At 44.8% G+C, this 13,034-nt stretch overlaps 1 protein-coding gene across 1 annotated transcript in view; it reads left to right on the top strand.

Moving 5' to 3' along the window:
- Positions 1-13,034, top strand: part of LOC132377924 (protein SSUH2 homolog) — a 64,208-nt gene that overhangs the window by 37,076 nt on the left and 14,098 nt on the right. Inside the window, exons 7-9 of the mRNA XM_059944411.1 lie at positions 9,253-9,315; positions 11,019-11,104; positions 11,948-12,040. Coding sequence (XP_059800394.1) covers positions 9,253-9,315; positions 11,019-11,104; positions 11,948-12,040 — 242 coding nt within the window. The remainder of the gene's footprint in view (positions 1-9,252; positions 9,316-11,018; positions 11,105-11,947; positions 12,041-13,034) is intronic.

The raw sequence follows: 13,034 nt of genomic DNA on the forward strand, positions 1-13,034 counted from the left end.
TCCATAAGGCCATAAGATGTAGGAATAGAATTAGACTATTCAGTTCATCGAGTCCTCTCTGTCATTCCATTATGGCTGACATTATCCCTCTCAACCCAATTATCTTGTCTTCTCCCTGAAATCTTTGACACCCATACTATTAAAGAACCTATCAACTTCCACTTTAAGTATACCCAGAGATCTGGCCTCCACAGTTGTCTATGGCAAAGAATTCCACAGGTTCATCATCAGCTAAAGAAATTCCTCCTCGTGATCCAACAATAGCCCCTGATTTTCCTTCCAGCCACTTACACTTGGGGTAATTTAGAGCTGCAATCAAACTGACAGCACATCTTAGGGAGAGGGAGAAAACTAGAGGAGCTGAGAAGAACTGACAGGGTTACAGGAGCTACTGCAGACAGACTCCGCACTGACAGCACCGAGGATCAGGATTGAGCCTGGGTCATTGTATCTATGCAGTGGCATTTCTAAATAGAGCCTCACTATCGGTTCAGCTAAATAGAGAATCTGTACAGGGTTTGACACTCAGCTTTTTATTGTACTCCAGGTCCTCTAGCTCCGCTCACTCACCCTTTACGAGGGATTCACCTCGGGCTGAAGTTCCATGAGCACTGGTACCTTCATTTCTTCTCCAAGTGTTGATGTTGAGAAAACTGTAGGTCCTAGAATGTGTATCCATTTAAAAAGTGCTTTCAGAACATGAAGAGGAAGTCAAAACATTTGAAAAAAAGTTCAAAAGTCTAACGCCATGTGACTGCACATCTATACAACCAAACGAAACAATGTTCCTCTGGACCACAGTGCATCCACAACAATATATATCACACGCAGCATATCAACCAACATATTATGCTATAAATAAGTTAGTAAAATATATTCAGCATGCATGTAGTAAAGCTCAGCACAGGTAAACCTTAGAGTAAACAGCTCGCTGTCCAGGTGATGAGACCTCTTAGTGTCCTAGTGTCAGTGTTTTCAGAAGTCTCACAAACTAAGCAAAGAAGCTATTACCCAGTCTGGCAGTCATAGTCCAGGTGCTCTGTAACTCCTTCCTGATGGTAGTCAGTCAAAGAGATGGTGAGGTGGGTGTTAGGGATGCTTCACAATGCCTTGGGCCCATTTGTCTGCAACATTCCTGGTAAATGTGACGAATAGTTGGCCAGTGGGGAAGACCTGTTCAGCAGTTTTCACTGTCCTCTGAAGGGTCTTGTGGTCCATTATCTTGTAGTATGGTTCCACACAGTGATGCAGCCAGACAGGACACTCTCGATGGTGGGGAGCCTTCTACGCCTCAGTCTCCTCAGAAAGTTAGATGCTGCAGTGCCTGCTTGACTAATGAAGAGGTGTTGTGGGTCCAGGTTGTGCACACCAAGGAACTTTGTGCTCTTCGCTCACTCCATGTCAGAGCCATTGATGTGCAATGGAGGGTGGTCAACCTGTGGCTTCCTGGAGTCCATAATCATCTCTTTTGTCTTGTCCACATTGAGACTCAGGTTGTTGTTCTTGTGCTTTGACAAGCTTCTCTACCTCCTCTCGGTTTGCTGACTCATCATTGTTGCTGATGTGGCCAACCAGTGTGGTACCGTTAGCACACCTGACATAGTTTGAGCTGGATCTGGAGTGCAGTCGTGAGTCAGCAGCGTGAACAGCAGAGGACTCAGCACGCACCCCGGGAGACACCAGGAGTCAACGTGATGTCGCTGCCAACATGGCCTCTCTGCCATTTTCCCATGAAGAAGTCAAAGATCCAGTTACAAAGAGAGATGTGGAGTGCCAGTGAAACCAGTTCACTATCAGCCCGTGAGGGATGATTGTGTTAAGTGGCGATTTGAAGTCGATGATCAAAATCTTGGCGTACAAGTCATTGTTTTCTAGGTAGGATGAGATGGAATGGAGGGCACAGGTCATGGCATCATCAGTGGGCCAATTTCAAAGTTCAAAGTAAATTTTTTGTCAAAGTGCATATGTATATATAATCATATACAACTCTGAGATTCGTTTCCTTGCAGGAAGACTCAATAAAACCATAATAGAGCCAATGACAGAGCCCACCAACTTTAAGTATTCAACCAGTCTGCAAAAGACAACTAACTGCAAATACTAAAAGAAAAAAAGAAATCATAAGCAAATAAATACATAAACAAACAAACAAACAAGCAAGCAAACAATAAATACTGAGAACATGAGCTGAAGAGTCCTTGAAAGTGAATCCACCGTGTCCATTGGTTCTGGGAACATTTCAGTGATGGAGCAAATGATGTAGAGCGAAGCTGTCCCCTTTTGTTCAACAGCCTGGTGGTTGAGGGGTAATAACTGTTCCTGAGCCTGATGGTGTGAGTCCTGAGGTCCCTGTGCCTTCTTCCTGATGGCAGCAGTGAGAAGAGAGCATGACCTGGATGGTGGGGGTCCCTGATGATGGATGCTGCTTTCCTGTGTCAACACTCTGTGTAGGTGTGTTTACCCCTGGGCCATATCCACTATTTTCGGTAAGATTCTCTGTTCAGATGCATTGGTGTTTCCATACCAGGCTGTGATGCAGCCAATCAATATACTCTCCACCATACAGCTATAGAAGTTTGTCAAGCTTCTGACGTCATGCCAAACCTTCGCAAACTCCGAAGGAAGTTGAAGCACTGCTGTGCTTTCTTTGTATTTGCACTTGTGTGCTGTTGCCAGGACAGGTCCTCCAAAACGATAACACCAACCGAGAAATTTAAAGTTGCTGACCCTCTCCATCTCTAATCTTCCTGGCTCATGGATCTCTGGTTTCCTCCTTGTGAAGACAACAATCAGCTCCTTGGTCTTGCTGACATCGAGGAAGAGGTTGTTGTTGTGACATACTGGTAGAACTTTGGCAGAACTGTTTTTAAGTTGGCATGATTGAGGTTCACCAGCACCGATGAAGACACTGTCGGGGTGCGTGGTCTCAAGGTTGAAGAGCTGCAGCGCTCTTCCAGCTCCAGTAGGGGGAGGCAGAATGGAAGCAGCAATAACTCCCTCCCTCTGTAAGTAGAAGGGCCTGCACTTCACCATTCAGAACCCTATCTGTCATGAGCAGTGGCATTCACATGTTCACCTTCAAGCAACAAAAGCAAGACTTTCTTTCATTTTAGCAACTTTACTTTCTCTGTTCACGTTTAGTACACTAGGCTGCCATTTTCTTACCCATCGTGCTCCCCACTCCCTTGTGGACGTGTCCATAACAGGTATGGAAAGTGAACATCCTAACTAAATGCTTACATGGCTGAAATGAACAGAATTCAACAATCTCCCATCCTTTTTATGTACATTGGATGTACTTCTTACACCTCCTGTTGTTAGGCCTAATAATTTCTTAAGAAATCCTATACCCCCACTTGGTGCCTTCAGAGGACTAAAAATATATATATCAACTCAAATGTCCTTTAGGATGTGGGAATGAATTCCATCACTTGAATGTTCTTTGGGACATGGGGATTAGCTCCAACTATTGATGTTAGTACAGTTCTCAAGGTTCCAAATGCCTTCACTAAGTGCCTTCAGCAGCACAAGAGTTGGTCCCCCTTCTCTGTGAGACAGTCAGCTAGTCGTTCCTTTGTGGCTGACCATAGCACGTGATGAATTATTCATGCTTGGATGAGTTCCTTGATGCTACTTATCTTGAAACAAAGCCTCTTCTCTGTAACTGGCATGATGGATTTGATGACATGAAGCAAAGAATAGTTGTCTGTGACGCAAGTTATTTGTAGACTGTTCTTCTTTGGGTCACAACGGACAAGCTCAGAAAAGAATGTGGCCAGATAAACAGCATTATCACTACCTTCAGACGTCGTAATGGTTTCTTCTGCCAGCGTACTATATACAATTCTTCAGATCCTTTTTGATTGTCAACAGAGAAGTGAAAATCTTCCCTCTTCTCCCACCAGTACAATAAAATGTCCTCCTTGATTACCTCCCATCAGGGAGATTTCCAAGTGAAGCATCACTGAAGACAACAAGTCTCGGTGTGCTATCTTTTCCAAGCTGTTGAAACTTCAAGACTATTTTTTCAGATTGAATTATGCACACTATCTTGCTCGCCTCGTAGCGTTTGTACTGCGGTATTCTATGTGCTGGATGCCAAGTTGCAGGCATCCAGCCCGATGTCAGGTCTGCTCCGCCTTGCCACCCATAGAATCTGACCTGTCTTTGACCTAGGTTGCTGAGCTTTAGCTTCAGTGAGGGGTGCATCCCATTGAATGGCACATGAGGATTCCACGTGGATTGTCTAATGTAGCTTTCTCTGTTCCATCAACAACAATGACGTCTATCTGTACGTAGCAGAGTCTGTCATGTTCCTTGAGCCCAACCTGAAAGGCTGACTTTAGCTGAGGAATGACTGTTGTGACAACATTTCGTGAGCCTCCCCATATGAAGTTATCTACATGACAGGCAAGTGTTCCAATCACATGACATTCTGAATTTTGCCAGTAAAAAACAGCAGGATCCATTAATGACATCTTTCCACTTGTTTTCAATATTATTTCCTTGATCTTTTTAAACCAGTAGAGTGATGTATCTGCTAAACCATACACACACTTTTTGAGTTTCCACAGTGTTCCTTCACTTCTGGCTTCTGGCAGGGTTTGAACGTAAATGTCAGGCGACAGCTCGATTTCCTATAAGAATGTGGATTTTATATCTATGGAATGGGGTCGCCATTGCTTTTGACATTTCACTGAGTGAAGTAGTTGGAGAGACTCTGATGCACATGTTGGTGAGTCTTTTTGGAGTTCCTCTATGTTCAGTTCCTCAAAACATGAAGCCACCAAGTGTGATTGTGGTGTCATTCTTGTTGAGGTTTCTTTCAGCGTGCACGCCCAGCTTGAAGACCCTGTCTTTTGGCCAGTGTCTCTGACTTCCTCAGACTGTCCATTATTTCTCCAACTACTGATTTCATCCTGTCTTGCAGAATCAAAGGACACTCCCTTAGTTACAAGGACGTCTTCATCTTGACATTTCTCAGATGGTTCAGCCAGATCTATACTTGGTTCAACATGAAGTCTGTCTACATGCGACGTGTTGACTGATCCTGCAGTGACAGTGATGTGGCTCGTTCTAGAAATTCAGGTTGTACCAACTCTTGATTCTGCCAGCGGCTTTCCTGCTTATCCCAAGACTTCAGCTTTGTATGAGGTACTAGTGTCTTGGTCTGCAAATCTCACAGTTTGTCCTGTTTTAAGACTGAAGCTTCCATGTTGACTTTGCACCTGTGATGATTCCCGATCAAGCAAGTCTGTTGAGTCCCCAACTGCACTCTCTTCAGCAAGTCTGTGCTATGTGACACTGTATCAGCTAAGTGCTTTTCATTTTTGGTGTCATTCTCTGTGGAGCTCTGGTTGTCTCCAGTTTGTGCTTTGCATAGTCTGCAATGATGCACTCTCACATGTGTATCTCCATGCCTCGCAAGCACCACAACTCCATGCTGACCAACGACAACAGTCTGGTCTGTTGTAATTCACTTTGTCCCCGGTATCATGTTGGACAGTTGTGTCCTCAGTACACCTAGAATTCTCTCCGAACACTCTGCTTCAGTGAAAGCCTTCCGTGATGCATGCAGTGCTGGAGTATATTTCCCAGCCCATTCACTCCAAGTGGCCTGTCAAGCAGTACAGAGGGAAGGTTTGGATTCCGGCTAAATACCAATTGATACAGGCTATAGCCATGTACATTGTGCATGATATTCTTCACCATAAGGGACCCAGTCCAGGGCTGTGTTCCAATCACAGCCATTGCTTTTCTTTACCTTCAGCATTATTTCAGTAAGTGTTTGATTGTGTCACTCCAGAAATCCATTACCCCAAGGGTTATATTCCACTGTTGTCCTTGTTTTAATATTAACATTCTCTGCCCTATCTCTGAATTCATCATTATTAAATTCACCACCATTATCTCTGAATACTTTCCGAGGTGGGTCATGCACACTTATCAGGATTGGATGAAGATTTTTATGATCTCTGAGGGTTTCTTTGTGTTTACAATGCTACTAGCACTGAAACATATGAATTTATCAATGATGTGGAGGTACCACACTCCTTGCTCCAGTTGAGGTAGGTCGACAGCTACTGTTCCATTGCATTCAGATGCCAGTGGCAGACTAACCACAGGCTTGGGTTTGGGCTTTCCAACCCTTTGGCATGTGTCACAGCTGTCAACTATCCGCTTCTGAATGGAAAATATAGTCTGTATCTTTGTTTCCTGAGCAGTTTCTGAAGTCTATCTGTCGAAGTGTGTCCAAACTGCTTGTGAAGCTTGAACAACACTTTGCATTTCTCATCTGGGGTCATGCTCTCTGTGACAGTTAGTACTTCGTTCTCGCGTTGATTCTCAGAGATGTCATTATCTAGGATGGTCACACAGTGAAGTTCAGAACTGGTGAGCTCGAGAGACACTGACTGCAGAAACATTCTCCGTACCCAGTACTGTCCACGCTTTCTTTAAGGGAATTTTTACTCAAGAATAATAGAATGTTCACTGATACCACCTCCATTTCAATGTAACATTTTGTCTGCCCTATTTTTGTGGGCATTTTCACTCCTTTGGTTGAACGTACAATCTGTCCTTCTCCTAAATGAATGCTTTGTAACTGAGTGTATCTGTGTGTCACCAGTTTGTGCACTTCATTCTGCTTTAGTTCACTTACATAGCTTTCAAGACATTTTTCTCCACACACTATACTCATGCATGTAGTATCAATAACAGCAGATCCAAGGGATTTTATCATCAAAATCTCTGCTACAGATGTCTCTGTACATAAGTAATTCCTTTGCAAACAATCCGCACAAAATGCCGAAGGAACTCAGCAGGCCTGGCAGCATCTGTGGAAAAGAGTAAATAGTCAATGTTTCAGGCCAAGGCCCTTCATCAATGGGAATGGGGAATGGTGAATGGGGAGGCATTACTGAGAGTTCGAGACAGGTTGAGACAGGTTGGAGGCTACCCAAACGGAATATAACATGTTTTTCCTCCAAACTAACTGTGGCCTCATCACGACAGTGGAGGAGACACTGGAGTGACATATTGACTGAGAATGGGAATGGAATTAAAATGGGTGACCACTGGGAGATCATGCTTTTTCTGGTGGATGGAGCATAGGTGCTCGGCAAAGAAGCACCAGGTCTCACCAACATACAAGAGGCCGCTCCAGGAGTACCAGATACAAAAGAGGACCCCGACAGACTCACAGGTGAAATGTCGTCTCAACTAGAAGGTAGTGAAGGAGGAGGTGTAGGAGCAGATGTAGCACTTGTTCTGCTTGCAAGGATAAGAATCAGGAGGGAGATGTGCTTAGTGGTGGGATCCCTTTGGAGATGGCAGGAGTTATAGAGAATTATGTACTGGACGCGGAGGCTGGGGGGGTTAAGAACAAGAGGAACCCTATCCTCAGTAGGGTGGCAGGAGGATAGGGTGAGGGCGAAGAGATGGGGTTGAGGCCAGTGTTGATGCTGGAGGAAGGGGTGCCCCTTTCTATGAAGACAGAGGACATCGAAGTTCTGGAATGGAAAGCCTCGTACTGAGAGCAGATGTGGCGGAGACAGGAGAATGAAGAGAAGGGGATGGCATTTGTATAAGTAACAGGGTGGGAAAAGGTATAGTTCAAGTAACTGTGAGAGTCAGCGGGTTTGTAATAGACATCAGAAGATAAGCTGTCTCCAGAGACAGAGAGGTTGAGAAAAATGGACCTGGTAAATTTGAAGACAAGGTGGAAGTTGGAAGCAAAGTTGATGAAGTTGACGAGTTTGGCGTGCATGCAGGAAGCAGCACCAATGCAGTTGTCAATGTAGTGCAGGCAAAGTAGGGGAGTGACACCAGCACAGGCTTGGAACATAGACTGTTCCATGTAGCCAACAAACAGGTAGGCATAGCTGGGACCCATGCGAGTGCCCATGGCTAAACCTTTTGTTTGAAGGAAGTGGGAGGATCAAAATGAAAAATTATTGAGAGTGAGGACATTGCACGAGACAGAGGAGAGTGATGTTGGAAGGGAACTGGTTGGGCCTGGTGTCCAGAAAGAAATAGAGAGCTCTGAGGCCTTCCTGGTGGGAGATGGAGGTGTTTAGGGACTGGACATCCATGCTGAAAATAAGATGATGGGGGCCAGGGAGCTTGAAATCATTGAAAAGATCAAGAGTGTGTGAAGTGTCATGGATGTAGGTAGGAAGGAACTGAACCAAGGGGATAAAACTGAGATGAGAAAAGCAGATATGAGTTCAGTGGGGCAGGAACAAGCTGAAACAATAGGTCTACCTGGACAAGCGGGATTGTGGATCTTGGGTAGGAGGTAGAAATGGGGGGTGCAGGGTAAGGGAACTTTGAGGTTGTTGGCAGTGGATGGGAGATCCCCAGAGTTGATAAGGTCAGTGATGGTGCGGGAGACAATGGCCTGGTACTCCTTAGTGGGATCCTGTTTGAGCAGTAAGTGCAGGGGTGCGGGGGTATGTCATAGAGCACGACAGCAAAGAAACAGTCCCCTTCAGCCCATCTAGTCCATGCTGAACTGTTATTCTGCCTCATCCCATCGACCTACACCTGGACCATAGTCCTCCATACCCCTCCTATCCATGTACTCATCCAAACTTCTCTTAAGTGTTATAATCAAACTCCTCATTCTCCTATGCTCCAGGGAATAAAGTCCAAACCTATTCAATCTTTCCCTTTAATTCGGGTCCTCGAAGTCCTGGCAACACTGTTGTAACTTTTCTCTGTACTTTTTCAATCTTAATGATACCTTTACTGTAGGTAGGTGACCAGAACTACAGAATGAGGCCTAACTCGTCTAGCTGTCAAACTAGTTGTGAATGCTTCACTTGCTAATATGCAGTGCCTTTTATTTTCATGTCTATTCTGGGTTTTTTAACTGGTGTTTTTTATTGGTTGGGTCTCACCAACTTGAACATAACATCCGAACTCCTGCACACAATACTTCGATTTATAAAGGCCAATGTGCCAAAAATATGCGGGATAAGTTTTCTCACACAGGACGTGTGCCGAGGGTAGTGACGGAGGCAGACACAGGAATATGGAGGGATATGCATCACGTGCAGGCAAAGAGATTTGGTGTAATTTGGCATTCTATCCAGCACAGACATAATGGGCCAAAAGGCCTGTTTCTATGCCGTACATATCTGTCTTCCACATTCTTTGCTTAGATTTATTGTTTTAAACTTCAAGTATCATGACGGGTTAGTGATCTGGGAGGCAACACTCACTTTGTTTGAAATTGCTGTGTTCCAGGGGTGCCACAGATGTATGGCGATGGGTAAACTCCCATGCAGTGACTGCCTTCAAACAGGACAGGTAGGTAAACTTGCAGTTACAGAGAAACTTTTGAGTGCTCCTGGCCTGTCAGTGCCCTTCACAGGCAAGGAATTATCTTATGCAATGTAGTCACCATTATGTTGGTGAAGTGCAGCTTTCTGGTTTACACAGCAGGTTCCTCTAAATCTCAGGGGAAGTAAAAGAGCACTTAAAGCATCTTGGAGGAGTGAGTCACGAAATGAATATTGGTTAGGAGACTTGGAGTCCAGGGGCTTTGCGTCCACCTTTACAAATGGATAAAGCTAGTTCGACATCCCCATCAGAAGGTAGTGTATCTGACTTTTAAAAAGATAAAGAGATTAGCTTTATTTGTCACATATACATCAAAACATCAGAATCAGAATGGGGTTTATTATCACCAGCATGTAATGTGAAATTTGTTAACTTTAGCAGCAGCCGTTCAATGAAATACATAATCTAGGGTGGGGGGAGAGTAAGAGTAAGAGAGAGAGAGAGAGGGAGAGAGAGAGGGGGAGAGAGAGAGAGAGAGAGAGAGAGAGAGAGAGAGAGAGAGAGAGAGAGAGAGAGAGGGAGAGAGAGGGGGAGAGAGAGGGAGAGAGAGGGGGAGAGAGAGAGAGAGAGAGGGAGAGAGAGGGGGAGAGAGAGAGAGAGAGGGAGGGAGAGAGGGGGAGAGAGAGGGAGAGAGGGGGAGAGAGAGAGAGAGAGGGAGAGAGAGAGGGGAGAGAGAGAGAGAGGGAGAGAGAGGGGGGAGAGAGAGAGAGAGAGGGAGAGAGAGGGGGAGAGAGAGAGAGAGGGGGGAGAGAGAGAGGGGAGAGAGAGAGAGAGAGAGAGAGAGAGAGAGAAAATAAAACATTACAAATAAACGTGCAGTGAAATGCATTGTTTGCATCAAATCAAATCAGGGAGGATTGTGATGGGCAGCCCGCAAGTGTCACCATGCTTCTGGCACGATTACAGCAGGCCCACAATTCACTAACCCTAACCGGCACGACTTTTTGGAATGTGGGAGGAAACCAGGGCATCTGGAGGAAACCCATGCAGTCACACAGCAGAAGAAGTTTGAACTTCTTACAGGTAGCAGCTGAAATTGAACCCCTAACGTACAGCTGGCTGCTGTAAAGTGTAGAACTAACTGCCAGGCCACTGTGCCACCCACGAGCTGGGGACTTGCAGTGAGATTGGAATCCAGCCCCATCTGACTCAGCGATGAGAAACTGTGCTGCTCCCCGTCAGTGCCGGAACACACATCACCCAGTTACACAGTTACAGTAACTGCGTGGCACAGTTTTGTTACAGCATCTGTAGAAACTGGACTACTTCACAGCTAGAGCCAACAATCTCAAAGCAAGGGAACTGGAACCATCTCAAACTAGTGATGGAAGCTCTAATTGCTTATTAAAAAGAGCTGAGTATCTGCTCAGCAAAAAGACCTGTGACCTTTTCTGTGACCTCCCTTCCCACCCTGTGCTTCCAATTGGTCAAGTCAGTCATCGAGCCAAGTGGCACTGTAACAAATGTTTGTGAACCTGAAATTCTGGGGCTGGTAGAGGACCTCCACATGGCCACTGGAATGAATGGCTAGCTCGTTGCAGAGCAGGTGGTCAAAAGGGGAGCATGCACTCCAAGCCCCAGAGAAAGCGCTGCATTTTAAGCTAAGCTGTCTACATCCAGTATGTTAGAGGTGAAATAGGTTGGATAATGAGTTACATTTCTACATACAGGTGAAATGCACGATGTGCGATGGTAGAGGATCTATGTTTGGCAATGACAGCAGATGCAATCTTTGCATGGGTAATGGCACAAAAAGGTAAGAGTAAAAGTGAGGTTGTGAATGAGGCCTAACTCATCTAGCTGTCAAACTAGTTGTGAATGCCTCACTTGCTTTTATATAGTGCCCTTTCTTTTTATGTCTATTCTATTTTTTACTGGTGTCCGTGGACCATGAGACCATAAGACAGGGGCAGAATTCAGCTATTCAGCCCATTGAGTCAGCTCTGCCATTCAATCATGGCTGATTTATTTTCCCTCTCAACCCCACTCTCCTGCCTTCTCCCTGTGACCTTTAGCACCCTTACTAATCAAGGACCGATCAATCTCCACTTTAAGTACATCCAATGTCTTGGCCTCCACAGCTGTCTGTGATAATAAACTCCACAGATTCACCACCCACTGCTTAAGAATAAAATCCTCTTCATCTCTGATCTAAAGGGATATCCTTGTTTTCTGAGGCTGTGCCGCCTGGTCCTAGACTCTCCCACTATTGGAAACATCCTCTCCACGTTTATTCTATCTCGGCCTTTCAATAGTCGGTCGGTTTCAATGAGATCCACCCCTCATTCTTCTAAACTCCAATGAGTACAGGTCCAAGCCATCAATCTGATGTGGGTTTTCGGGTTCCTGCCTGTTGACAGTGATGAGAAAAGGGCATGGTCTGGATGGTGGGTGTCCTTAATGAGGGATGTCACCTTTCCTGAGTCATTGCCATTTGTAGATGGTCTTATGGTGGTGAGAGCACCCATGATGGAACGAGTTTAATAAAGGACCAAAAGTTAATTTGCCATTTTTTGTTTATTAGAGACATAACCTGTTGTGTAACATAATCAGTGCACGGATGCTACAGAATGTATTCACTTGTCTTATTCTCTCCCAGTTGTGGATCCTGCAATGGACATGGACAACAGAAATGTAAAGTGTGCCAAGGCTGTGGTCAGTTGTATTTTTACATTCAGCTGACAGTAAAATGGTGAGTTTTGTTTTTGAGTCTTAAGTAGAAAGTTGGGTTGATTATTTGGGTAAAGAGAGTCAGCAATATTTATTAGAAATGGTACATGTCACATTGAATCTTAAATATTTTCACTAGATAGTTTGACAGGATTCTATGTAGATGCAGTTAAAACTATGTGTGTATTTTTAATAGTAAAAAACACTTAAATTTGTCTTTCGTTGTTCCTCTAAGTTTGTAGAATTACTATCAACTGAATATCTCACCAAGTGAGAGTCATACATTATGTCCATTCCAACCCTTCAACCTGCAGCAGCACTTCTTTTAAATGTGCTCAATGGTACTTACCACCATAAACATTCATTCCCTGCACAACTGTTGCGTTGTAGATGCAGTGTGTGTCATTAACAACATTCAGTGAAGCAGCCCGCCAGATGTCAGGCACTACGGTAGCGTGGCGTTATTACAGCTCGGGGCCTTCATCTCTGACATCATCAATACGGAGCCTGTATGTCCTGCCCATGGAATGCATGGGTTTTCCCCAGGTCCTCCAGTTTCCTCCCACAATCCAAAGACATACTGGTTAGTAGATTAATTGATCATTATAAATTGTCCCCTGGTTAGGCTAGGGTTAGATCAGGGGTTGCTGCTGGTGCAGCTTGAAGGGCTGGAAAGGCCTGTGCTATATCTCAATATAAAAAGCCACTAATCCCACTGACCAGCATCTGGACCATCGTCTTCAATGCCTTAGCAATTCAGTATCATATCTAGATAATTCTTAAATGTTTTGAGAGGAACTGCAAGTTTAGAATTGTGAAGGGTGCACATAGGTCACTATGTCCTTCTGGAAAGTGAGAAATGGGATAGTGCTTATCCTGATTACAGGGCAGTGCTGTGGCGCAGCTCGTGAAGCTGTTCCTTCAGCACTCCAGTGACTTGGACTGTCCTGTCTTCAGTTGCTCAGTGCATGAGGTCCACATATTCCTGATCAAGTCAGTTTTTTTGGGCAGTACAC

Source organism: Hypanus sabinus, chromosome 19 (genome assembly GCF_030144855.1).
Source record: "Hypanus sabinus isolate sHypSab1 chromosome 19, sHypSab1.hap1, whole genome shotgun sequence".
NCBI classification, from domain to species: domain Eukaryota; kingdom Metazoa; phylum Chordata; class Chondrichthyes; order Myliobatiformes; family Dasyatidae; genus Hypanus; species Hypanus sabinus.